The 27770-nt window shown below is 42.8% G+C and overlaps 1 protein-coding gene across 1 annotated transcript; it reads left to right on the top strand.

The window, feature by feature from the left end:
• Window positions 1-602: 602 nt before the first annotated feature.
• Window positions 603-27770, top strand: FRMD7 (FERM domain containing 7). Its single transcript, XM_072817790.1, has 13 exons — window positions 603-743; window positions 1887-2033; window positions 3121-3225; window positions 4032-4074; window positions 6669-6702; window positions 9463-9560; window positions 16926-17040; window positions 17218-17365; window positions 20314-20409; window positions 22516-22679; window positions 24410-24478; window positions 24594-24669; window positions 25691-27770. The coding sequence occupies exons 1-13, from the start codon at window positions 603-605 to the stop codon at window positions 26771-26773; spliced, it is 2319 nt and encodes a 772-aa protein (XP_072673891.1). The 3' UTR covers window positions 26774-27770.

Below are 27770 nucleotides of genomic sequence, written 5' to 3' on the forward strand. Positions count from 1 at the left end.
AAAGTTCTGAAAAAGTTCTGAATTAAACTCAGTAAGAGGGGAAGCCCCAAAATGTGCTGTCAAACCCATGTTGCTCAGGGTCAACTGTGTGTGTGTGTGTGTGTGTGTGTGTGTGTGTATTTTAAGGCGCTGTTCTACTGTAATACAAGGCAGAAGGTAAAACAAGATTCAGGATTGTATGGAGTTCCAATTCCTTGAGTGGAAGAACTGGTAGTAAAGAATTTAGATCCACTAAAAAGCTTGATTAGAATGTTGATAGTGTTAGCTTAAACAAGAACTTGCAATGGAAAAGAGACTCAAAATTCCAGAAAGGAAAAAAAAAAGAACTTTAGAAAGTTGTTTGTAGGACGTCTGGGTGGCTCAGCGGTTGAGCGTCTGCCTTTGGCTCAGGGCGTGATCCCAGTCCAAGGGTAGAGTCCTGCATTGGGCCCCCTGTGAGGAGCCAGCTTCTCCCTCTGCCTGTGTCTCTGCCTCTCTCTGTGTGTCTCTCATGAATAAATAAATAAAATCTTAAAAAAAGAAAAATTGTTTGTAAAGAAATAGTATAAGAAAAATACTCATAACCGAAAAATTTTGAAATTGGATTATAATGGTTAAAAACCATGAAAGCCTGCACACTGAGACAGAACCAAGACCTTACCTATTATGCAACACGTTCCACAAGCCTGGCCAATTTCAAAGTACATTATGGAGGGCTGAAGGGAAATACCTCTCCACAGATGGGGGTGGAGAGCCCCAGCCACGTGAGTGCCTGACCTCCAAATGCATAAATGCCAAGGGCTTTTCAGAGCCAGGTGGCAATGTGTGCAGGGATAGAAGAATCAGAGATTATTCTTATAAACATGGTATGGGATCTTACAGAAGGGAGCAAAAAGGAAGCCTTGATTGGAATCCTTACAAGAATGGCTATATATTCTTTATGACTGCAGAAACCTTTAAAATACACAAACACATGGAATGTGGTAGCGTTGGGGGAGATTAAATACTCTGATGGAAAAAAATAATCAAAAAAATGAGGAGGGGAAAGGAAAATCTTGAGTTTCTTAAATTATTTGCAAAGAAACTGGAGTCTATGACGGAATTTGGTCCTCATGACTGAAATGTTTCTCTGGTGTCGGAAAAAGTATTGCTGTCGTATCTCTCTTTAGAAATTCTTTTTTTTTTTTTCTCATAATAAAAATCCCATGGCAGCTCCTTGTCTGGAGGACTTTAAAAATAGGAGCTATTTCATCTGTCTGGAATGGTCTGTGTCAGCACTTGCCCTAGGCTAGTTTGCCACATAGGCAAAAACTCCCCCTTCCCTTCTCCTTCCCAGACGCCCCCTCCTCCACTGCCCCCCAATGCCCTTCACACCCTTGCACCCCCCAACTCTGTGTGAGATGAATCTCTTCTCCAGGGCCACAGCTCCAATGTGATCTCCCACATAATATCCAACCCCCTCCTCCCCAGCTGTCTCCAGGTGCTGGGGATGCAGTAGGTATCACCGCTGGCAGCCTCTTTGCATTTTAAAATAGGACTCTGGTCACCTCAGCTGCATCTCCAGTCAGTGGAGCTTTGGACTATGTAGCCAAGTGGAGAGAAGTGCAGGGAAGAGGGGAGGATTTTTGGTCACTGGGGGAAGGGGGTGGGGCAGGCCACCTTCCTGGAAGCTATTAAATACCAGATGTGCCCCCCCCTTCCACGTGGCTTTGCCTTGAGGGAGAGGGTAGAGGGTGGGAGGAGGGTGGCTGGGCTCTCTGACCTATCAAGGTTGTTGCCTTAGACTATGGGTCGGTGATTTCCAACTACATTTCCCCTCGCCCGGCTTCCTGTGCCACACCATAGGGACCTCGTGACCTGGTGTTAACTAGGGGTTTTCGGTGGCAGTGTGTCTTTGTGCCTATCAGCCAGGGCTCAATTTTCCCATCACCGTCCTCCCTGCCACAGCCACCCTCGGGTTCAGCCATGGTGGCGGCTGCAGATCAGCCCCAGCCGCGCGGCTCAAAGAGATGTTCCTGAAAGATCTGCAAAGCTCCAGTTCTCCGACGAGCCTGGTAGGGGGCCTGCTTTGTGTTCACTATGTAGGTGGGCTTTAGGAAGAAAAAAAAATTATGTGTGGCCTTCTGTGAAGGAATGATGCTGTGCACAGATTTGGTGGGAAAAGCTGCCAGGCGAAGGCTACACCAGGAGCTCATCGGAGTAATTTGGTCAATTTCATGTCAGAGCAACAGACATGCAAGAGTCCCTCCAAGGGGACCTCCAAGGTGCCAGGCTCTGAGTTAGACGTGGTGAGTGACAAGGAAAATGAAGCAAGACTCCTGCTCTGAAGGGACTCAGTCTAATGGGGAAGGCAGACATCCCAGGTTAGGCGTGCCTTGTTGGAGGTAAGTGAGGGTGCTTGGGAGCATGGAGGTTGCCCTTGGCTTCACCTGTTGCTGATTGGGACGGGGGAGTGCTCTCCAGGGCAGACTGGGTCTGAGCTGAGCAGGAGTAAGCCAAACCAAAGAAAGGTGGGAAGGGCTGCCTGTGGAGAAGGAATGACAGGAGCAGAAGCATGAGGTATGACGCTCCTTGACCTGTGTGGGGAACTGCAAGTGGGCTGCGATTATTAGAAAGGAAACTGCCAGCAAGGGGGAAGCACAAGAGAAGAGGCTGGAGGCAGGCAGGAAGAGAGCCCAGGAAGATAGCCCAGCGTCGAGATTGCCATTGTGAGTATAGACTTTATCTTGAGCGAGCCACAGAAGGATTTTTAAGCAGGTCAGATTTGCATCTTGATTAAACTAGTCAATTTGGGGGAAATCATTCAAATTGCCCATGGGATGACTTGATTAAAGAATTCCATTGAAAAGGTAGATTTGCCGATCTCCCCATAGTTTAAGTGCAAGGCTGTCTTTTTTTCCAAGAGGGTTTGTCATGAGTGTGAGGCTTTTTGGTGAGGGAAGGGCCCTAAGACAATCTACAGGTACATGTATGTATTTATCTGTAAAACATCATCCTTTGAGAGGATGCGGGACCTCTAAACGGTGCTGACCTCGGAAGCTGTGTTTTCAGAGTTGGGTCGCTCCTACCCTTTCTTCTGCACCACAGTAACTGTATCAGGGTTGGGAACGCAAACTGCTGTGATCTCTCTGTTTCATTTAGCAAAAATCATCCGGGAAGGCGCTGTTTAACCTGAGTTGTGGCCACCTAAATCTTGCTGAAAAGGAGTATTTCGGATTAGAGTTCTGTAGCCATTCTGGAAACAATGTAAGTTGGTTTCATTATAGGGTTCTTTGTGTCTAGAATTGCTTCTCAAGTGCAGTTTGTGGCTAGGTATGTAGGGCTCAAACTTGACTGAAAAGTGAAAAAGCACTTAAACCCTTGCAACATACTTGGATTTAATAACGATTTTCTCTCCCCCCTCCTTGCCTATTTTAAAGTCACCTCAGTTTACCAAACAGACTCTCCTACCCTGTGCTTCTCTTTTGTCACCCCGTGAAATAGCAACCTAAGCTTTATCTATTCCGGCTTTCCAGAGACTGGACCTCAGCCTCCACAATGAAGATTCCTGACCTCACCAGTGTGAGGGGACTCTTATTGCCCCTCTCTCAGGTCCCAACATTCTCTATGTTCTTCCTGCTATGTCCTGCCTTGGCATCTTGGCATATCTGTTATCCCAGCTCCTTCCCTGAAAGGCTCCTTATATCTATTAAGCTGGCATTTGGGGGCTGTAGGATTCAAATGCAGAGCCAAATGCCTTCATTAATCTTCGTAGCAACTAATGAGTCTTGTATGTGACACCTTTGTCACCCTGCTTAGGCAAGGGAGCAGCAATTCAAATGTCAACAACAAAGAGTTTATAGATCAACAACATTCACTGTCAGCAGGCAAATACAAGGGGGCTGATTGAGTGTGGTGAGGTACATCGTTTCTTTGACACGGCTGTTACTATCTTTAGAAGGAGTGTAAGCTGTCTTGGTGTTTATTTTATGTTGACTTTTATCTGTTACCAAAAAAAATAAGCTTCATTCAATGTCACATTTCATCAATTTTTTTCATTAATGTTATCACAGGTCTGGTTGGAACTACTGAAACCCATTACAAAGCAAGTAAAAAGTAAGTATGGAAAAACACTTCAGGGATCTCATTCTCAGTTACAACTTGAAAAGATTTCGGTGCCACATGATTCTTTACCAAATATAAGGAGAGAGAAGGGCTTCGATGCATTATTTTAATCCTTAATATGTCCAGTGAGTCTAGCAATTAAAAAATCATTTTAATTTTGTCCGAGATGAAAAAAAGTCATGCTGCTGGATCTTCAGGTAGATTTGAAGAATACAGATATTGACAGCACTCTGCGGATTGGCTCACACTGGAAAACTGCAAATCTTTGAGCATCCTCGCTGTTCTTGGAGAAGGAAGAATTTCCTCTGCTCTTCAAGGCCCTTCTAGCCAGACAAGAATCAAAATGACATGAGACAGATGAACAGGGGATATTCAGATTTAATCTCATACGTGTGGGGAGGCCACACAGACATGGAAATTACAAAGACAGTCGGTCAAAATGGGCTATGTGTGTCATCCTGAATGAAGGAGAAGGGAATAAGGGTCTGGGGCTTCAAAGGGAAAGAATGCAATTCACAGGAAGAAGAAAAAGTAAATGTTTGGTAAACAAATGTTTGCTGGGCCATTGAGAAACAATGGGACATAGAGGACTTTGATCAAACAGGCCTTGGGAGGTTCCTCCATGTCTACCACACCTTGTTCATATTATAATGTAGTTATCTAAAGTGATAGCCTTCTTCCTGGTACAGGCTCTCCTTTCCAATGTAAATTTAGCCAGTTAAAGCAGAGGTAAAGAGCATTTCCTGAATTGACTGGGTTTCGATGGCTTTTAATGCAACATAATCGTTTTAAAAAGATGTTATTTATTTATTTGAGAGAGAGTGAGCTTACAAGCAGAGAGAGCTGCAGAGGAAGAGGGACAAGCAGACTTCCCACTGAACAGGGAACTGGAACCCTGGGATCATGACCTAAGCTGAAGGCAGACGCTGAACCAACTGAGCCACCCAGGTGTTCCTTAACTGGAAATGATCTTAATACCTAACTGGCTTATTTTAGGCAGCCTGACTCTGTCACTTACAATGTCAATATTCAATGCCATTCCCTTCTGCCTGAAGATGTTTTCTTTTTAACATGGCACAGACATTGTCCATTTGTTTCATTTCACATTTGAGTGCCTACTACGTACCAAATCTACCCCCCCCCACACACACACACCCTGTATTCTACCACCTTGTGCGGTAGTTTCAAAATTTCAGTGGGTATTAGGATCACTTGTTCAAATGCAGATTCCTGGGCTTCCTTGGGTTGGGGAGTGCCCAGCAGCTTGCATTTTTAACTAATTCCACAGGTGTTTCTGAGGCAGGGGGATTTCACTGTCTTGTGATGTCTCTTCACTCACCTGCCCTCTCCGTGGCAGGTTCTGTCAGCTCCCACTGCATTATAATCATCTGTCACATTATTCCAAAGGCTTCCTAACTGATACCGCCCCCCCCCATCCATCATCTACCCAACTTCCAAAGGGAACTATTGAAAATGGAAAGGCAACCACATCACGCTCTGGCTTAAAATGCTTCCATGGCTCCTTATGGCCCTTAGAATGAAATCTGAACTCAGTTAGCATGATTGGCAAAAGCACACCTGCCTCTCTAGCTTTACTTCTGCCACTGACCCCTTGGTATTCCTACCTCTCCCGACTATGGCAAAACTAACCTCAGGTGTGGTGTTCTCTGCGAAAAGAAGAGATGTCCACCTAAATTGGAATTTCAGATAGAGAATCATTTCTTTGTGTAAGTATGTCCTGCGTTATTATTGTTTACCTGACATCTCAATCTAACTGGAGCCCTCTCTCCTCCCTCTTGTACTTTGCTGGTACTTAGTGCTTGCAACCGCCCGTGGTGCTGCCTCGTCTACCAGGCTAAGGGTGCTTAATTTTCTTTTCATTCCTGGTACCTGCCTAGTACAATGCTTGGCCACTAATAGACACTTGACAAATATTTGCTGAACAAATGGTACTAATGGTGTATGTAGGTGTTTGCTTTTGATGCAAAGACTTTCTTTTCAAATGCAACTAGGAGTGAAGGCAAGTAGATGTAGTTTCTTAACTCAGATTTTAAGCAACAAAGCAGCGGCAGTGCATACACTTCTATACACTTGTAGTTTCTCTTATGAGATACTTGATGCCAGATGATAGTCACCTGTTTCTAAAGCAGGCCCTTCTCTCAGCCAGGAATGAAGAATCCCAAGTGGCAAGTGATATATATTTTTTTTAATGGGACACTTCTTAGAGGACACAGAAGGGCCCAGAAATAGGCACATCTTTACAAGAAGAAACTCAAAGAAAGAGAGGGTAGAAAGAGGAGCAGGAGAACTTTCCTGATTGCTATCCACATAAAGACTCAATCAGAAATACCACCATGTTAGAAATGTGAAAAATTGAAACTTAAAAGTCTGAGGGAGGGAGAGATGGGGAGTGGAGGGAGGAGGAGAGGTGAAGTGTGTGTGTGTGTGTGTGTGTGTGCGTGTTTGTGTGTGTGTGTGAAAGACCTATAACTGTTGTGATGGACATTTAAATAAAACTTATGGAGATACTGTGTTTTAAGATCCTAAGGACGTTGTTTTCGAATTTATGGTGAAATTTTTCCCAGTGGACCCTGGACATCTTCGAGAAGAGCTTACAAGGTAGAGTACGTCCCTTTGTGTCTGCTGCATGATATTACATAAGAATCATTATTTTCAATTTATCAGAGAATGGGCTTCTAGTCTTCTCTGGAAAGCTTGGCTCTCAATCACTCTCCGGCAGATGATAAGGAGCTGGAGAGAAGGTGGTCCTGGCTGGTCCCCAAAGTGTTAATCTTCCAAAGGGTGGGGACCTCTGGGAGAAGGAAGGGTGGCATTCTAGCAGGGCAGCCAGCCTGGGTGCCCACTTGGGGGTTCTGCCATTAATTGCGGCAACAGTAAGAGTGCTTGGCTTCATCACATCTGTGTTCCAATCGGAGGGCAGCATGATGGCACAAGTGTGATACCAGCTAATTTCCGTGGATATTGAAAACTTGTGTGTGTGCGTGTGCCCGTGCACATGTGTGTGCGGACATGTGCACACACACCTCCAATAGGTAGAGAGTAATGATGACATATACTTATAAAAAATTTTAAAAAGTACAAAATAGTCTAAAAATTATTTAAATAAATTATTTAACATGTATAATATAAATAATTGATAATTTTATTATGATTCTTTAATAATCATAAATTATTCATGATTTTAACAACCATTTATAATGATACATTATTCATGATTTTAGATAAGTAAAATATTTTACACTTATAAAAATTAAAAAGTTAAAAAGTCATGTTTTCTTAATAAAACATTCAAAAAAGTATATTTATACTTATATATAATGCCCATCAAAATTACAACGTAAACCTGCTTCTCTAAAAATGCATTGTCAACTTAACACTCCTTCAAACCCAACTGTGCTTGCTAGACCCTAGAATCTTACCCTAGAAGAGATATATGCAATCATCTAGCCCAGCCCTCCTGGTTCACAGGGGAGGAAACAGGTCCTGGGAGCTGGGAGCTAAAGTGACTTGGCCAGGACTTCTCCCACCTCCCCTCCCCACCCTCACTCCCCTCCCACTCCCTGACACTATGGCTCATGGCCAGTTCTTCGCCCCTTTGGTACAGGAGGACTTGTTTGCTGAGGGGTCTTGGCAGACATCACTTCTCACAAGTCTGTCACCAGCTCACCCCGTCTCTCTACATTTATGAGTTGTAGGCCACTTTCCCAGATAACCTGATACCTTGGTATCTGTACCATTTTGCACTTGCTAAGTTGACTCTCAAATTGTGACCAGTTTTAATGGAGATAAACTTTCTCCCCCACCCCCCGCAGCCAAAAAAAAAAAAAAGAAAAAGAAAAGAAAAGAAAAAGAAAAGAAAAGAAAAATCAATGCGATGATAAATGATTCATCAGCTGTTCAGAGTGAGGATTTGGTATTTGTAGCAGGCAGCTGCCCTCTTAATAGCAAGAAAAGTGTCAAATGACAAGAAGTTTCCTTTCTTGCTGGCTAGGAGCAAAATGAGATTCTTTTTCCCTTTAGCAATTGAGGCTTATTATTCTCATTTACATCTATATTTGAAAGCAGGCAATGGCAAAGGTTAGACCTCAATTTTTCCTCAATGGTCTGTCAAAGATACTTAACCATAGTTGACTTCGCAAGGATGCCTTGTTTGGGGCCAATCCATGAGTTTCTGAGAGTGACATGCAAATATAAATTTTCTAATTGAGTCATTTTTAACCCATTAGGGGAGCTCATAATTTGAAGGATTATAATGATGAATGAGTTTATAAATTGAATGATCACCTACTAATTTTACCTGTTTTTTCTAATTTAGATTTGTATCTATCACCTGTAATTAATTTTGATTTACCACATTGCCTTCAAGGCTTAATTGATTTAAATTAAAAAGTCCAGATAAAACTTTATTTAGAAAGTCACATCTTATGTTAGGAAATGCCCATGGTAGATACTCAATAAGTGTTTTAAAGTATAAAATAAAATATTGGCACCAATTTTGGACCATGGAAGAAAGCAGTCAGTGATAGAATCTTACTTTTATGCATCTTTTCAAAGTTGATGCTCCTTTGATAAGGGCTTGAAAGTGTAGAACAAATGCTATCTCTTTGGCCAAGCTCTGGATACCAACCTGCACTTTCTGGGTCCCTGATGAGCCCTTGGTGGGCAAAAGGGCAGTCTGGCTTCGTTCCATTCAAAATACAGGCATTTTCTACCTTCTCTGTGCCAAGTGATGGGCCGGCTTCTGATGATACAGAGAAGGTGGTCAGGGTGAAGCATGGCCTCAACTCCTTGATTTCTGCAGCACCATCTCTGGATAGGAAGAGGCCTAAATTCAGCAGGTGACCTGACTTCTGGCCATGGTTTCACTATCTTTGGGCAAATGACCTTGCCAAAATCATCCAACTTCTGCCTTTCCGTAATTATAAAATGGGGGTGATCGCTCCTGTCCCACCAACCTAAGTTGTTTTGATAGTGAGTGCTTGGTAGCAGTTGGTAAACAGAGCATCTTCAGCGGGCTCATTTTTGCTGAATCTCCCTTTCTCTTGGGCTGGGTATGTGGCTTAGCTATGTGGCAGAAGCCACCAGAGGATGATTGGCCAACTCCCTCAAGTTGGCAGGAGGATTTAGCCGGGGTGATGCCTAATGGCTGTGAAGCCTGCCAAATGCTGTATCAGCCGAGCTGTGGTCTGGTGCTAGTTTGGGGCTGAAGCAAAGCCTATGCATTAGTCACCATCCCAAAAAAGCATCTCATTGGGGGTGCCGTTTCTTTCTTGAAACATCTTGGATCTGGGAGAAGGGAAATGCTTCTTGCTTGCTCCTGTTTCTTTCTCAAGATTTTTTTCCCCAACTTTTTTGCAGGTATCTTTTTACTCTTCAAATAAAGAAGGATTTGGCTCTAGGAAGGCTTCCATGCAGTGAGAACTGTACAGCATTGATGGTATCTCACATCCTACAATGTAAGTAGCAAATATTAACTTTGGGGCCTGTCAGCCAGATAGAGAACCATGCAAAGGAGCAGGATGTGTTAGGACTTCCAGAGGAGAGAAAGCCTGCGTAAGGTGTGTGGAATTGGCATGGTCCAGTAGAAAGGGGTTGTTCATTATGGTTATGTGGCTTTGGATTCCAATCCAGTCCCTGCTATGTTCTAGCTGTTTGTAGGCTTGTATGAAGTCCCCTCTACCAGTGTGCCTCAGTTTCCTAGTCTTTTTGTTAAGGATTCTATTTATTTATTCATGAGAGACACACAGATAGAGGCAGAGACATAGGCAGAGGGAGAAGCAGGCTTCCTGCAGGGAGCCTGATGTGAGACTCATCCTAGGACCCTGGGATCACAACCTGAGCCAAAGGCAGATGCTCAACCACTGAGCCACCCAGGCATTCCAGTTTCCTAGTCTTTACAATAGTAACAAGAGTACCTTTTTACTGAGTGGTTATATAGATTAAAAGTAAATGCTGATGTTCTTCTATCATGGTGTAACCTCTCCCCCCCACATCCCTCCTGCCACTCTGCCTGGGGCTTGCTGTCCAGGAGTTGGGTTGGACTAATCTGTCCGAGCATGGATTTTGCCAGGCAAGCTCCACTCTCTCTGTCTGCCCCAGGATGCATTTCTGGTACATGCTTTCTGCAGCACATTGTCATGTTTGATGGGATTTTTGTGTTGCTCTTTATCATGAGTCCAGAGAACAAAACACAGAGTACAGCAGGTGGAAAGAGGCTGAAAGGGAAAAAGGCTCTAGGCATCTATTAGAGTTCCCCACTTGCCGGCAGCCAAGTAGTTAGACGCTGAATAATGAAGGCAGGGAAAAGGAGACCTGGGGGAACAGTGGGGGCCTGCCTGGGAGGGGGTGAAGCCGGGCAGGCCAGGCTTCTCCTGTACCCCGAAGGCCAGGGTCGAGGCAGCTGGAGGTAGTATTTCATCTTTTATGGCCAATGGATTCACTCTCTCTTCTAGGGAGGCCTTCTAAGAATAGGCTATTCTTTACCACTTTTGCAGGATTATAACGTCGTTTTTTGGCTTGTTTTACAAGTTTGGTTTTGACCTCTGTCTCTGACCTTCCCAGCAGGCCAGAGCTGGTAGATTTCTGACTTCATGGAGAACTCCCGAATGAAGTGCTTGGATAGGGACAGCATCTAACTGAGTGTTTACCGAGGGACTCCCGACTGGGACAGGTGATGACAGCCCCAGGATATCAGGAATGCAGTGGGCAGTGAGAGCAGTAGTAATCAGGAAAGGCTTCTGGAGGAGGTGTCTTTTGTGCTAGACCTCAAAAGGGCACATAGAAATGGGACAGGTAGTGATAGGCAGAGACACAGCTCGAGGACAGTTCAAGCATAGTGTCTGTTCAGGAGAGGTGGCAGAAAACTAAGAGTCGAATTGATGGGCTTTCAGTGCTTGGCTTGGTGGGGGGCACGGAGTAAGGTGGATAGACAATGTTGGAAGACTTATCTTTTTTCATTATCAGCTTGTTAATGACTGGGGCTCCCCAACATTCTTTCCTGGCTGTTGGGGAGGCCATTTCATTCTTAATAGTTCAGCATTATGGATTTGGGCATTCCCTAGTGGCCATTTCAGGCATAGCACAGAGAACTTTCATTTTTTTTCTTTTTTTTTACTTACAAATTTATTTTTTATTGGTGTTCAATTTGCCAACATATAGAATAACACCCAGTGCTCATCCCGTCAAGTGCCCACCTCGGTGCCCGTCTTCCGCTTTTCTAAAGGCTATTTTGTCAATCCAAGTTTTTTTCCATAGGGAAAAATTAAAAGTTTCAGTGAGCCCAGCTCCTCACAATCCATTTCACTGGATGCTAAGGCAGTGTGTAGAACATCACCAGGCTGCTCGTTCATTTTTTCACTTATTTATTCATCCCATGTTTATGTCCTAGGCACTCAAGACTCTCCACATTCTGACCTCATCTGCCTAAGTCTCCCTTACATGTCTTTTTTTATGAATGCTCTTAGTAACTTCTTTGTCATTCATTCAACAAAAACTATCGGGTACCTACCTCATGGCAGGTGCTCTTATAGGCACGGCAAACCATGCAGCAAACTAAACAGACACAGAGTCTTGCTCTCATGGAGCTCACGTTTTGGCAGTGGAAGACAATCAGACAATAACCCAAATAAGGAAACATATAATGTATGTTAGAAGGTGATAAGTTCACCAGAGAAAATCTCATATGGAAGTGAGATGGGGAATCCTGGGGATGGGTACTGAATTTTTCAATGAGGTAATCAGAGTAGGCTTCACTGTGAACATGACAGTTGAACAAAGACTTGAAGGAGGTGAGACAGCAAGCTTTGCAGAAATCTGGTGGAAGTTTGTTCCAGGCAGAGAGAACATCCTGTGCAAAGGCCCTGAGATAGGAGTGTGCCAGGAGTGTTCAAGAAACATTTAAGCAGGCCCTGTAGCTGGCTGGAGCTGAGGGTGGGGGGAGAGTAATTGTGGAAGGCCTTAGAAGCATCTTAAAGACTTAGAACATTACCTGAGGTGGGAAGCCACTGACACATTTTAAGCGAAGGAGTGAGATGATCTGAATTAGGTTTTATTTAGCTATTTTTTTCCCAGAGCTTTTATTTGAAATAGAGAGACTGAGAGAGCACAAGCTGGGGGAAGGGTAGAGGGAGAGGAAGAAGCAGGCTCCCCACTGAGCAGGGAGCCCAATACAGGGCTCTATCTCAGGACCCCGGGATCATGACCTGAGCCAAAGGCAGTTGCTTAACTGACTGAGCCACCCAGGTGCCCCTGAATTAGGTTTTAACGGGATCATGTTGGCTACCTAGGGTGAAAACTTTATAATGGAATGATGGAAGTAGGGAGAACAGAGAAGAAGCTATTGCAGAAGAAAGATGATGGTACTTTGGGGCCAACATGGTAATAGTGAAGATGCTTGTAAAATTTGCTACCTTCTTTTACTGCTGATATTTACTCATTTACATTTCGTAGGTCTCTTCCTAGATTGTCATAGTCTTGCATGGTGTGAAAAACCAGCACAGTCTTATGTGTTCTTGTGTTGTCCTAGGGTCAACATCGAGTCAGGATTGTGTGCTTAATAAATTGAAGAGTTGGTGGGTGTGTGCGTGTGCATCTAGTTTTTTTTAAGATTCTTTTTATTTATTTGAGAGAGAGAGAGAGATAGAGCACAAATTCAGGGAGGGGAAGAGGGAGAGGGACAAGCAGACTCCCCATTGAGCAGGGAACCTGACGTGGGACTCAATCCCATGACCCCTGAGATCATGACCTGAGCCGAAATCAAGAGTTGGACGCTCAACTGACTGTGCCACCTAGGGGCCCCACTAATTTATTTTTGAAAACAGCTGTATTGAGGTATAATATACTTATAAAATTCACCCTTTTAAAGACTATAAGTCAACTGTTTTTAGTAAATTTACAAAGTTGTGCAACCATTACCACAGTCCAGTTTTAGAACATTCTCATCATGCCAAGAGACCTCTCATGCACATTTGCAGTCACTCCGTGTTCCCATACTCAGCCCCAGCAACTACCAAATTATTCTGTTTCTATAGATTTGCCCTTTCCAAACATTTTATCCAGAATGATAGAATATGTAGTCTTTTGCATTTCTGTGGCCTTGTTTCAGTCAGCATAGTATTTTTGAAATTCATGAATGTTCCAGCATGAATGGCAGCAGTTTATTCCTTTCTTTTGCTGAGTAGTATTCCATTTTATGGACATACCACATTTGTTTATCTATGTACTTGATTGTGGACATTTGGATTGTTTCAAGCTTAGCAAATATGAATAATGTTATGAACATACATGTATGAGTCTTTGGACATGTTCTCGTATCTCTTGAATAGATTACTAGGAGAGTAATTGCCTCATCTTAAGGTGAATTTACATTGAAAATGTTAAGAAGCTGCTTTTACATTGAAAATGTTAAGAAGCTGCCAAACTGTTTTCTTAATTACAACAATAAAACCAGAAATGTGTCACATTCCCAATTTCTCCACATCTTCACCAATAGTTGGTATTCTCCATTTTTTTGGTTGTGGACATTCTAGTGGGTATGAAGAGCTAACTTACTGCAGTTATTATTACCATTTTCCTAGTGACTAATAATGTGGATTACCTTCTCATCTGCTTATTAACAGTTGGTACATTTTTGTTGGTAACATGCCTTTCAGATCTTTTGCCCATTTTAAAATGGATTGCTGTCTTCTTATTGACAGTTGAGAGATTTTTATATATTCTTTTTTAACTTTATTTATTTATTTAAAGATTTTATTTATTTATTCATTAGAGACATAGAGAGAGAGAGGCGCAGAGACACAGGCAAAGGGAGAAGCAGGCTCCATGCAGGGAGCCCGACGTGGGACTCGATCCTGGGTCTCCAGGATCACACCCTGGGCTGAAGGTGGTGCTAAACTGCTGAGCCACCCGGGCTACCCAACTTCATTTATTTATTTTTTAAAGTAACCTCTACATGGGGCTCAAACTCATGACCCCAAGATCAAGAGTCACAGGCTCTTCTGACTGAGCCAGCTGAAAACAGCTGTATTGAGGTATACAGCTGTATTGAGCCAGCCAGGCACCCCAGATTTTTATATATTCTGATTAAAAATCATTTATGAGATATGTAACTTGAAAACTATCCCCCAGTTTGGTGGCTTGACTTTCTGTTTCTTAATCCTGGCTTTTGGAGTGGAAAAGTTTTTAATTTTGGCAGAATTCCCCTTTTTCAATATGTTTTAGTGGATCATGCTTTTGGTGTTGTATTGAAGAACTCTTTGCCTAACCTTAAGGTCACAAAGATTTTCTCCTAAGTTTTCTTCTAGATCTTTAACAGATTTACCTCTTAGATTTAGTTATATGACCTGTTTGGAGTTTTTGTTTTTGTTTTTGTTTTTTTGCCTGCCTGTGTGGTGTATGTTGTGAAGTAGGGATCCAACTTCATTTTTTTTTTGTCCATGATTGTCCTTTTTTCCTATTTTTTTTTTTGAAAAGACTATCATTTCCCCCATTGACTTGTCTTGGCATCTTTTTGAAAAACCAATTGACCATTAATTTGAGGGTTTATTTCTTGATTCTTAACTATGTTCCATTGATCTATACATCCTTATGCCATTATTACACTATATCCTTATGCCATTATTACACTATCATTTATTATAGCATTGTATTAAATTTTGAAATATGGAAGTGTATATCCTCCAACTTTGTTCTTTTTCAAAAGTGTTTTGGTTATTTTGCATCCTGTGCATTTCCATGTAAGGTTTAAGGTCACCTATCAATTTCTATTAAAAATACAATGGGAATTGCATGGAATTTATAGATCCATTTTGGCAGAATTACCATCTTAACGGTATTGAGTCTTACAATGCATGAACCCAATGTCTCTCCATTTATATAGATCTGTTAAAAATTTCTCTCAGCAATGTTTTGGATCAGGCCCTGGGCTGAAGGCGGTGCTAAACCACTGAGCCACCGGGGATGCCCTTGGTTTGGTCTTTAAAAAAAAAAAAAAAAAACTTGTTATATGAGGATTTTCATTATGACACGACTTTTAAAATATATATATATATATATATATAGGGCAGCCCCGGTGGCTCAGCAGTTTAGCGTTGCCTGCCTGGGGTGTGATCCTGGAGACCCGGGATTGAGTCCCGCTTCGGGCTCCCTGCGTGGAGCCTGCTTCTCCCTCTGTCTGTGTCTCTGCCTCTCTCTCTGAATAAATAAAAAAAATAAAATCTTAAAAAATATATATATACACATATATTATCTGTCATGAATGTGTCACCTGTCTAAAATGTAATAAAAAATCAAGAGTAAAAAGGAAGTAAGTTTCCAGCACTCAACATCAGTGTCCCTTGTCTATGTATTTTAGTCACAGGATTCCATGGAGAATGTATTTACTCTTACAATTCATAAAATGCTAACAGTTTTGGATATCTAGGTCGTCAGTTAGAAGTCATAATTAGAACCAAGGGCAGAGGGATCCCTGGGTGGCGCAGCGGTTTGGCGCCTGCCTTTGGCCCAGGGCGTGATCCTGGAGACCCGGGATCGAATCCCACATCGGGCTCCCGGTGCATGGAGCCTGCTTCTCCCTCTGCCTGTGTCTCTGCCGCGCTCTCTCTCTGTGACTATCATAAATAAATAAAAAATTAAAAAAAAAAAAAAAAGAACCAAGGGCAGAGAACTTTTCAGGGCAAGTCAGTAACCAGGAAGTGATTCATATCAATCTGACAGAGAGGAGAGGGAAAAGGCATAAAAATTATAAAGAAGACACAGTAATTAAGAAATTGAAACATTTTGAATCCATTAACCGTAGGGGCAGATAAGTCCTGTATACATCGATCACCTTTATAGGCATTGTGTTATGACAGACGTATATAACAATAAACTAGAGACATCAAGAAAAGAGTAGATTATGATCAAGGATAGCTGCCAGTAATTTGGAAAAGCCAGAATGATTTCCAGAATGATTCATTTACTAGGGATTCTGGATAGCTGGGGTTTTACTCATTTCCCAGTGTACAGAATTGTATTTTCTCACAGTTCTGGAGGCTAGAAATCCGAGACTGGAGTGTTGGCAGCTTTGCTTTCTTCTTAGGCCTCTCTGTTTGGCTTGCAGATTGTCACCCTCTGGATGCATCCTCACCTGCTCTTTCTGCTGTGTACCTGCACTCCTGGTGTTTCTTCACAGGATCAAATTTCCTTTTCTTATGAGGACACTAGTCTGATTGGATTAGGGCTCACCTTACTGACTCATTTTAACTTAACCTCTTCTTTACAGGGCTACCTCTAAACACAGTCACATTCTGGGGTATGGGGTTTAGGACTTCTACGTTTGAATCTGAGGGGAGAGGGACACCCATTTCAATCCATAATGGGGATTGGTGAGAAGAAAAAGATCATAACCAGGCTGAGGAAGAAAGAACTAATGAAACATTCATCTGTGATCCTGGAGCCTTTAAGACCTACAGTGTGTCTGTGATTGACTATACTGAGACTTCATAGCAACCCACTGCTTCTTTTTTTTTTGTCTTTAAAAAAATATTTTATTTAAATTCAGTTTGCCAACATATAGTATAACACCCTGTGCTCATCCCATCAAGTGCCTCCTTAGTGCCCATCACCCAGTTACTCCTTCCACAACCTACTGCTTCTGGTTTTAAAAAGATCCAGTTAGTTCCCCCATATCCTAAAATATAAATCCACATAAAGCATGGAGTGGAGGGCCTAGGGCCACATTGGCTGCAAAGAAAGGACTATTTGGGGGAGGTCAGAGGGTCTGCTGGGCACTCCATTACTAAAATGTTCAGTGCTAATGTGGATGTCACTTCTCTCTCATGCAGCAGAACTGGGAGACTTTCATGAAGAAACAGCTAAGAAACATCTGGCACAGACCCGGTACTTACCAAACCAAGACTGTTTAGAGAGCAAGATCATGCAATTTCATCAGAAGCACACGTAAGTACTTCAGCTGGCACCTGCTTCCACCAGCAGGAACACGAAAGCTAGGGACAGACTCTTAGAAGCAAGTCCTGAAGTCAGAGAAGCTTTGGCCTCAGGAACACACTGAGACCTTTGGGTGCAGGTGTCATTCTTGCAACATTTATTAGGCTCATTAATTCTTTCCCTTGGCAGTGGCAGGAGCCCAGCTGAATCTGACATTCTGCTACTGGATATAGCGAGGAAGCTTGATATGTATGGCATCAGGCCCCACCCCGCCAGTGACGGCGAAGGGATGCAGATCCACCTGGCTGTTGCTCACATGGGAGTACTGGTGTTACGGGTAAAAACTCTTTCCTTTAAAGTCCTGTAGCTTTGGGGGTGACCTTAGCTCAGACTCAGGTGTCCATTCCTGCGGTGACTTCAGCCCTTGGTCTTACCATCAACCAAAAGGTGGAGGGGATGCTCATGAATGTCTTGGGTTAGTCTTCTCCCCTCAATGTGCTTTGTTTCCGTTTGTGGTCTGTAACTGGCTGTTTTGATTCTGAGGAGCTCACACATTAGATCAGGCCAGTGTGGTGGTGAGACAAAATCAAGAGGCTCTTTGGAACTTTTAGACTCTAAATATGAATACAGATTTGGGCACCCTAAAAGTTTAGGTTGTGACACAGAATGCACTCACCCTGTCCTAATCCAGAAAAAACCCACAGGGACCCAATGAGAGCACTGAAGTAAGTCACAAACAGGTCAGGTGCAGACTTGGCTAGAAGAATGTAGGCCTTCTTATGTTTCTGGTTGTTAAGTTTTGCGGCATGAGAGCCACACAAGTGGGCAAAAGACCCAATGGGTCACAGGCATATCTGTTCACCTAGGAGGAAATTTGACCCATTCCACTCTAACCTGGGATGGATCCTTGGCATTTCCTACTACGTGGGAGCAAATGGGGAAGGAAAGGGGAGGGGAATGAGGCCATTGTGTTAGTTGTGATCTCTTCCAGTGTGTAAGTACTTCTGCGGACAGCGTGGAATGGTGTAGCTGGTCTGATTTGTCCCAGCCCAAATCCAGTAAAAGAATACTTGTGTGGGCGGGCAGCCCGGTGGCTCAGTGGTTTAGTGCCGCCTTTGGCCCAGAGCCTGGTCCAGGAGACCCGGGATCAAGTCCCCCACATCGGGCACCCTGCATGGAGCCTGCTTCTCTCTGCCTGTGTCTCTGCTCCTCTCTCTCTCTCTCTCCTTGTGTATGATTCTCATGAATAAATAAATAAAATCTTAAAAAAAAGGAATATTTGTGTACTGAGTACTTTGTATGTGTTTTGTATTGCATTTATCTTTTTTTAAAAAATGACATCAGGTTTACTGAGATATAATTTGCACACTATAAAATCCATTGGGTTTAACTGTTCAATTCATGGGGTTTGAGTATATTTACAGAGTTGGGCAGTAATCTATTCATTCATCCTCCCGTCAGTATGGTTATTGTACAGCCATTTTGTGCCAGACACTAGAGCTGCAGAGGGAAACGGGAGTGATCCTGACTTCATGGACCTTGTATTCTACAAAGTCTTTCTTTTTTTAAAGATTTATTCATTTATTTGTGTGTATGTGAGAGAGAGAGAGAATGAGAGAGAGAAAACGAACACAAGCAGGGGATAGGCAGATGGAGAGGGAGAGGAGAGAATCCTCGAGCAGACTCCCTGCTGAGTGTAGAGCCCAACGTGGTGCTCAATCTTAGCACCCTGAGATCATAACCTAAGCCAAAATCAAGAGTCAGTTGCTCAACTGGCAGAGTCACCCAGGTGCCTCATGGACCTTGCATTCTAATAGGGGGAAGACAGCCAATTAAACAAGTCATTTTAAACAAATGAAATATATATGGGGTACTAAGGTAACACATGAGAAAAGAGCTTTAATATTTAAGCTAAGGAGATGCCTGGCTGGCTCAGTTGGAAGAGCTTGCTACTCTTGATCTCAGGGTCATGAGTTTGAGACCCATGTTGGGTGTAGAGATTACTAAAAATAAATAAATAAATAAATAAACGTAAAAAAAATTTAAGCCAAGACCTGCAGAAGTTGTCCAGATCAAAGAGATAGGGTTGGGGACATCTGGGTGGCTCAGTAGTTGAGCATTTGCCTTTGGCTCAGGTCATGATCCTGTGGTACTGGGGTTGAGTCCCACATTGGGCTCTCTGTGGGGAGCCTGCTTCTCCCTCCACCTATGTTTCTGCCTCTCTCTCTGCATCTCTCATGAATAAATAAATAAAATCTTAAAAAAAAAAAAACAAAGAGAGAGGGTTGGCAGGTGAGGGAGGGGATTCTAGACAAACGGCACACAAAGACCCTGAGAAGGGTAAAGGATGGCACAATGAGAAACTAACATTAAGCGTGACCTATGGCTCCTGTCATTAAGATACTAACAATTTATTTGGAGAGACCAGAGAAATAATGATCAATATCACTCAGTAAGTAATCAAAAGCTAATCCGTCATACTTACCTGAAGTTGCACTACAAGAATACATAACAAACTAATAAATGCAGCTTCCTATAGAGAATGGATATGTGGGTACAGAGGGACAGAGGTGTGACAGTGGTGGGAGTGAGACTTCTCGATGTATATATTTTTTATATACTTTTGATTTTTGGGCCATGTGATAAACAAAGGTTTGGGCAGTCCAGGAGAGCCAAAGGAGTTAAGAGGAGTTAGAAATGGATAGTTATACAGAATATTTTAGAAGGGGTGCTACCAGACTGGCAGGACAGCTTGACTATGGGGAAGGTGATTCTGGCTAAGGAAAATGAGGAGCCCTCTGGGAGGGAAGATACAGGATTGGATGGAAGAGTGTTTTCTAGAATCAGTGGGATAGAAGGCCAGATGGATATTCAATACAGCTGAAGCAAAGATACCCCAGCCAAAAGTGTCTAGACTTGATGATGTATGCAGTGAGGGGCCCTGGAAGATGTTTAAGTAAATGGAGTGGCAGTTGAATCTGGAAACATAGAAAGGGAGTGCAATTAGAGAAGCTACTATAGTCATCGCTTCCTCCGTTGGTCTCCGTATCCTGGCTAGAAACCTTTCCTAGCCCTACCCCTTCTTGCTTGCATTTCAGAGCAGCCCTATGCCCCACCTGGAATGCCTTCTTGGCATTCTACCTTCTACCTAGTATGACAGGATCAGTCTGTACGAGAGGTAGGATGGTCCCAGGCATGAAGCATGTTTTCTAATGGGTTCTCATTGTATTCCAAACCAACTTGTGCTGTCATTCACCTTGAAATCTGCCATGCATATCATTACAGGGAAATACAAAGATCAATACTTTCAACTGGGCTAAAATCCGCAAGTTGAGTTTTAAGAGAAAGCATTTTCTCATCAAACTTCATGCCAACATCTTGGTAAGTAGCTTTCTAATAAATTATTTTACTTTCCGTTCACTTGGGATTTCTTGGTTGTTTCAGCAAATGGCTTGAATGTGAGTGGTGAAAGCTGAGGGGTGATGGACTCCCTCTTTTGCCTCTACATAAATAAACCAGAGCGTTAGTCATATTTTTACTGAGGCAAAACACCAAGAAATCCTATTGGCAATTCAGAATGAATAAACTAGTAGGAAAATGGGGTGGCTGAAATGAAAGACAAGTCTCCTTAAAAACCACCCCCCACCACAGGGATTTGATAAGTCAAATGGAAGTGACCAGATCTAGGACTATGGACATATTTATTTGATGCGATCTGCCCCATTTTATATTTTCATCTCCTTTCCTTAAACAAAAATAACTGAACATGGAGTACATACCAAATAATTGAACACCTATTTGCCAAAGCAGGATGTGGGGGGAGTGTGGGTGTAGATCAAGCAAAAGTATCTATTACTGGTCAAGGCTGCATTGTACAGAGTAAGACAAAGGTGCTAGAAAAGATGTTTTTTGTGACTATTAAGGAAGTAAAAAATGTGTATCAACTCATTTTTCGACCTATGGGATATTCAGTAGATTGGGCTTCATTCTCTGGATCCTAGTCTTACATAAAGACATTCATTTGATTGGACACTCGGGTGGCTCAGTGGTTGAGCATCTGCCTTTGGCTCAGGTCATGATCCCGGGGTCCTGGGACTGAGTCCCACATTGGGCTCCCTGCAGGGAGCCTGTTTCTCCCTCTGCCTATGTCTCTGCCTCTCTCTGTGTCTCTCATGAGTAAATAAAAAATAAATAAATAAATATTAAAAGTGGTAAGAGGCTGATTACCAGGTAGCAGCAGTTCATTCTCAAATGGAGCCCTCTCTGCAGGCAGTCTGGTCTTTTAGCATCTGGTGGAGTGCAAGGTGCAGTTAGACACATCAAAGAACAAAGAATAAGTAGGAAGTCAAGCAAGGCCCTTTCCAAGGAGTCCATAGGCTCAGCAATAAACCCAGGAGGGAAGCACAGTTTAACTGGGTTTCCTGGTGGGACTAAGCAGAGAGAACAGCACTTCTATTTGCTTGTGCATGTGTGCAATTCCCACCAAGTCACAACTGGTTTTTATTATATTTCTTATATTTTTAAACATTCATTTATATTTATAATTTATTATATTTATTAATTTATATATTTTTAACATTTAATTTATATTTATATTTATTATATATTTATTATATTTATTAATGAGAGACAGAGAGACAGAGACATGATGTGGGACTCGATCCTAGGACCCTGGGATACGACCTGAGCTGAAGGCAGACACTCAACTGCTGAGCCACCCAGGCATCCCAAATAAAATATTTTTAAAAAAATGTGTTCATTTGAGCAGTCCAGGAGACTGTATCTAGTGTGAAGCTCATGGAGTGGCCCAGGGCTGCATGCAGGAACCTGGAATGAGGGAAGGGGGTGGCGCTCAGCAGAAAACAGGGCTGCATGCATGCATGGGCAAATGGGGGTAATGTAGTGGGTAGGGGGATGGAAAAACTTGAACTTTAGGTCTGGAAGGGTAAGCTCCCCTAGAGCAGATTAGAATATGCTAAATGAGCAATGCAGAGCGTCATGGGACAAGGCAGGATAGGGAGGATGAAGTGTTTCTAGCTGGTATGTTAAAAAAGACTCCTATATAGGTAATTATCCTATAAAGCCTACCATCTGTAAGGAAATCGTCTCCTGCCCCTCCCCCCATTTCCTGTTGGTCATTTATAACTTCTCACTTTGAAAGGATGCCCTTTGATGTTCATTTTAACCTAATTTACAACTTCATAAAAATGTTCCTGGCAGAGAAGAGGGGGTAAAAAAGCATTTGAGGTGCAGGAGCTACAGAGCAAGACTGGCTTCTCAGAGAATGCTCCGTTTTTGAGCAGTGGCCCTGTCTGTTCCTCGAGAGGTTGCCAATGATTTGATTTTAGTAGGTGTGAAGACTGTAGGGAGCCAAGTGGAAAATCAGAAGCTGCATGGGCCTCTGGACCTAGTTTGGAAAGTATTGGGATTCGAAGTTCTTTGGTATTCTCTAAGGATGTTTGGCTTGATGGAAATTGGTTTACACAGGTGTTGTGCAAGGACACCTTGGAGTTCACCATGGCCAGCCGAGATGCCTGCAAGGCTTTCTGGAAGACCTGTGTGGAGTACCATGCTTTCTTCAGACTTTCTGAAGAGCCCAAATCAAAGCCCAAAACACTACTGTGCAGCAAGGGTTCCAGTTTCCGCTATAGGTAATGAAGTATCGCACATATGCAGACTATACACACAACTTCTTTTCAGCAATGTGGAAGGCAATAGGGAAGAGTTGAGTTCTAGAAGCAATAATCCAATAATCCTTTAAGGGTAGTCCCTTTTATTACTCCTCTGTGTGACACTTTAGGTCAATAGTTCCTTACTGGGATACGGGAGGAGGGAAGCACCCTCTAGTTAAGGGGCTAGATTAGAATATTGGCAAGGATGAGGGGGACTTGCGCTATTTGAGAAGATGTATTTTAATGAACCTATTCTTTTCCTTATATCACAACTTACATGCAAGCCACGGAAAGGAAAGTTCAACAACATCCATTTGGTGGTGGGTGGGTGAAAGACAGGTGGGGAGAAAGCTCTGGAGGAGCTAAGGGAGACAGAACACTGAGCAATATGGCGGCAGAGGCTCCTCACGGCAGCCAACACTTTAGAGGAATGGAAGCAAGGTCAAAACAAGATCTCGTTTTTACTTGAACACACCAGCCTAGGAATTCTTTGGAATAAACATTCAAAACTCTTAGCTAAGATTAAAAAACAAAACAAAAAACTAAAACCTTCTAATAGAATGTTTCCCACAGGGGATTTTCAAATAGTGGAAGCCTGCTTCAGTAAGACCTGAGATCTTAAAAACATACATATTTTTGATGGAATCTTTCCAAAATGGATTTTACAAATCCCCGCCTTCTTGAACAGATGATATTGAGCAAACTTTGCCCTTTTCTCAATGATCTGAGTTATTATAAACATCACTTATTATCCTCTGCAGGCAGCTGTAGTACAGGGATGGCCTCAGGGTGTGGGGGGGTGTCAGTCCCTGCACCCCAGTGATAAATGGCTCACACTTTGGGGGTTTTATTATTTTTTTGTGTGATTTCTTTTTTGGCTCCTGTGTTTCTATCAGTCATCAGCTGGTTTTTTGTCTGCTGGCATATGTCTGGCTGGAGCAAACCTCTTCTACTGTTTCATTAACTGTTTTTCTTCTGATAGGAACTGGGAAACCAGATAAATAGCCTTATTAGAAATTGTGTATAAAGTTGCAGGTAGGGAAGAGGCCTTTATAGGGAAGTTGATTCGTTTTCAAGGCCAGAATTTTTTTTTAAAGATTTTATTTACTTATCCATGAGAGATGCAAAGAGAGGCAGAGACATAGGCAGAGGGAGAAGTAGGTTCCATGCAGGGAGCCTGATGTGGGACTCAATCCAGGGACTCCGGGATTAGGCCCTGAGCCAAAGGCAGACGCTCAACCACTGAGCCACCCAGGCATCCCTCAAGGCCAGAATTTTAACTGTGATGAGTTCTGTTTCGAAGCTTTTAAAAATCATCTGAGTTCTGAGTATTTGAGATTGCTCTAGGCCTGATACTTCAAAGAGCAGGTGGTATGGTTCCCGTGATGGCCAAAGATTCATGGCCTATGTCATTCACCCAGACTCTTGACTTCAACAGTAGATTGGGCAGCCTGTGTGGCTTGGCGGTTTAGAGCCTGCCCTCGGTCCAGGGAGTGATCCTGGGGTCCTAGGATCGAGTCTCACCTCGGGCTCCCTGTGTGGGGCTCCCTGCTTCTCTCTCTGCCTGTGTCTCTGCCTCTCTCTCTGTGTGTCTCTCATGAATAAATAAATAAATTCTTAAAAAAACAGTAGATGATGCTTTGGAGGTTGAGTAGCCTACTGGATTATGAGTGATGTTAATAAGATGTTGAACTCATTCTTTTTCATAGCGGAAGAACCCAACGGCAGCTTTTGGAATATGGAAAGAAAGGGAGGTTGAGGAGCTTACCATTTGAAAGGTATATGCTTTTCTCTCTCTCTCTGTCATGTTGATTTTAAGCGGAATTAGAGATTCTATGTATTCTGTATGTGCCTGAAGACCATTTCAATTCCTTCTCTCTTTGGGGATTTCAGGAAACATTACCCATCTCAGTACCATGAACGACAGTGCAGGTCCTCACCGGACCTCCTCTCTGATGTGTCAAAACAAGTAAGGTTTCTGAAAATCCCTTCTTCTTTAGATAAATGTAATGCATCTACATGTCAAATGCTTTTAGGAATTGATTCTGCCAGAATCTCCCCGGTGTGCAAAAAGGCAGCTCTGTTCGAGTAGGCTAGCCTCCTCAGGAGGTCAGCTATCAGCTAGTCTACCCAGCCAATAGAAGACCATTTAATAAATTACCACTGGTGTGTACCTTATGGATTGAAAGGATCTGGCATATCTTTAAACTGCAATTTGGATTGCTAACATTGTGCAAAAATGTGGATCCCAATGAATTTCTGTGGCTTTGTATTTTTGAAACTAAAAGCTCTTCTTTTTTACCTAATTAAAAATGCTAAGGCTCTGAGGAAGCTCTGAGGTCTTGGGTTAACGTTTTAAAGTACTCTTGCTGTGTAATTTTGTCACTTAATTTAAGAACAAAAGGATGTTCTCCTGGAACTGAGATGATGGCTTCATTTAAGTTTTATAGCATTAACCATGTAAATTATTTTTCTTTTGTTCTTTCTAAAAAAAATAATTATAGGTCTCACAAACTCTCATGTCTTCAAATCATAGGCAGTTTTAATCTCAAAGGCATTACGGAAATATAATGCTGGAAGTTACCATCTAACATATGATCCTTCCATGCCACTCTTAGCCCACCATTTTATGCAGGGAGGTTAGGTCACATGACAGAGCCAGAACCAGAAGGGAGACCACCTGGCTTATTTATAAATGAGCTACTAAACCACACTGCTTGAGATACCATGCTGGCCAAAGTACCTGGAGAACTCAGAGGCAGGGAGTGGAATGGCAGTGAGAAAGGAGACTGTCACGTGCATTTTTTTAGCACATGGATTGAGATATGGTACAAGTTATTTCCTCCTCTGTATATATTCATCAATAGAACAGGGGTGGAAATGACCTTGTGAAAAATACCCTTGTGAAATTGAAGGCTAGTTTAGATCCCTGCTCCCACCCCAACCAAATGGCTTTTCTTTTCTTTCACTAACATGTCCTCTCTCCCAAGGTGGAAGATTTGAGGCTAGCATATGGCGGTGGGTACTACCGAAATGTGAATGGAGTGCACGCGTCAGAGCCAGTGCTAGACAGCAGGAGGAGAAACTCAGCGGTGGAGGTGACATTTGCCGCCGAGCTGGAGTGTTCCAAACCAGAGGTGGATCCGACACTGCTACATCAGTCCCAGAGCAGTTCCTCTTTCCCTTTTATTTATACAGACCCTGTCTTTAGTACTGACCCAGATCCCAGAGACTACTTTGGGGAAAGGAGTCCTCTGAGCTCCTTCCAACCAAGCTCTAAGTTTGCTGACAATCTCATGAGCACATCTTCTGGCCTTGCAAGCAAAATGAGTCCAGCAAGGCAGCTAACGTACACAGATGTGCCCTATATCCCTTGTACTGGTCAGCAGGTCGACATTATGCCTCCTCAAGTCTTTTTTTATGTGGACAGACCACCCCAGGTGCCCAGACGGTCTCCAATCATGGCAGAGGAAAATGACAGGCCAGACAGCTGTTTGGAGTCCACTATAATGAAGCCAGCCAAAAGAAGCCCAAGGAATGTCAGAATGAAGAGCTTCCAGCAAGACTTTCAAGAACTCCAAGAAGCCATGGCCAGGACTACTGGTAGGAGCAACATCAACGTAGATCTGGAGGTGGAAGAGCCAAATTCAGAAGATGCATTTGCATATAGCATTCAAGAGCAAACCCCGAAACGATCCCAGAGCCAATCAGACATGAAAACTATCCGTTTTCCTTTTGGGTCTGAGTATAGACCTTTAGGGCCTTGTCCTACTCTGAGTCGTAAAGCTGACCTTTTTACATATATGTTTGCAGAGCAGGGGTTTCCAACAGTTTTAACGGATCAGGGAGCAGCAGAAAGGTACATAGGTAGTGAATCCAGTGATTCAGAATCGGAAATTCTTAAACCAGACTACTACTCTTTGTATGGCAAAGGAACACGGTCGCCCATGGCCAGAATCCGCTTATCTTCTGGCAGTCTACAGCTCGATGAGGAGGATGAAGGTGTTTCTTTCAATACACCAACTGCTGAAGACAGGACTTTGCTAAAACCATGTAATTACTTTGTAGCTTAAAAATGTGAACTCGGAACATTTCTGGGCCAGTATCATGTTGCTAACTTGGGTAAAAAAGAAGGAATCTTGGGCACAAATAATTTTCTTAGTTACTATTCATTGGTATTAAGGAGATCTCCTACGTTTGGGCACCTAGCTTATGAAAGATCCAGCTGCTGCCTTGTTCCTCAAACTCCCCTCTTCAGTTTCCTCTGAAGAGACTCTGGAACATACCCTCTTCTCAAAAGCACTGTGGTGGGGCAAGGTGGCTATTTGTCATCTCCATTATACTTTTCCTACAGAGACATTATCTATGAACTTCAGGCTCTGGAACACTGAATAATGGTAACAGTATGAATTGGCATGACACTGGCCTCTGATGTCCTTTAGTGATTTAGATTGTGACTCTGTTGGTCATTTTGTTTTTAAATCATACTGTGACTAAAGGTTCCAGTAGAAATGGCCCTGTTATGTGTTAAAGACTTCAATTTTTATAACATATATTAGGGGAAGCATGGCCCTCCTGTACCTCAGGAAGGAGATGGTGGCATAGATCCTCTCATCAGAATACAAGTTTATAATGCATCTAGGACTTGGAAGAATTCTGAACCCTGGAAATTCGTGAATTAATCAATGTCTTATGCTAGGATATATGCCTGATGAAGATATGATGTTGACTTCTCTACTCTTAACTATGTATGTTTGACAGAAGTTAACTTATTAGTTTATCTACTTTCTCCTGTAAGACTTTTTCCTCCATATCTTGTTGCATGTATGTAGGAAAGGAGATGAGATGAATAGTATTTTTATAAAGAGTTATTGAGGGACACCTGGGTGGCTCAGTGGTTGAGTGCATCTGCCTTTGGCTCAGGGCATGATCCCGGGGTCCTGGGACTAAGTCTCACATTGGGTTCCCCGCAGGGAGCCTGCTTCTCCCTCTGCCCGTGTCTCTGCCTCTCTGTCTCTCATGAATAAATAAATTCTTTTTTAAAAAATGTGATGGAAATCCATTTTTTTA

Source organism: Canis lupus, chromosome X (genome assembly GCF_048164855.1).
Source record: "Canis lupus baileyi chromosome X, mCanLup2.hap1, whole genome shotgun sequence".
Lineage (NCBI taxonomy): Eukaryota > Metazoa > Chordata > Mammalia > Carnivora > Canidae > Canis > Canis lupus.

Excerpts from the sequence above, each read along its gene's own strand:
- FRMD7 (XM_072817790.1), top strand. The coding sequence starts at position 603 with ATGAAAGCCTGCACACTGAGACAGAACCAAGACCTTACCTATTATGCA. Across the intron at positions 744-1,886 it reads GGGTGGAGAGCCCCAGCCAC|CCAGGGCTCAATTTTCCCAT; the intron begins GTGAGTGCCTGA and ends TGTGCCTATCAG. Across the intron at positions 3,226-4,031 it reads GTAGCCATTCTGGAAACAAT|GTCTGGTTGGAACTACTGAA; the intron begins GTAAGTTGGTTT and ends ATGTTATCACAG.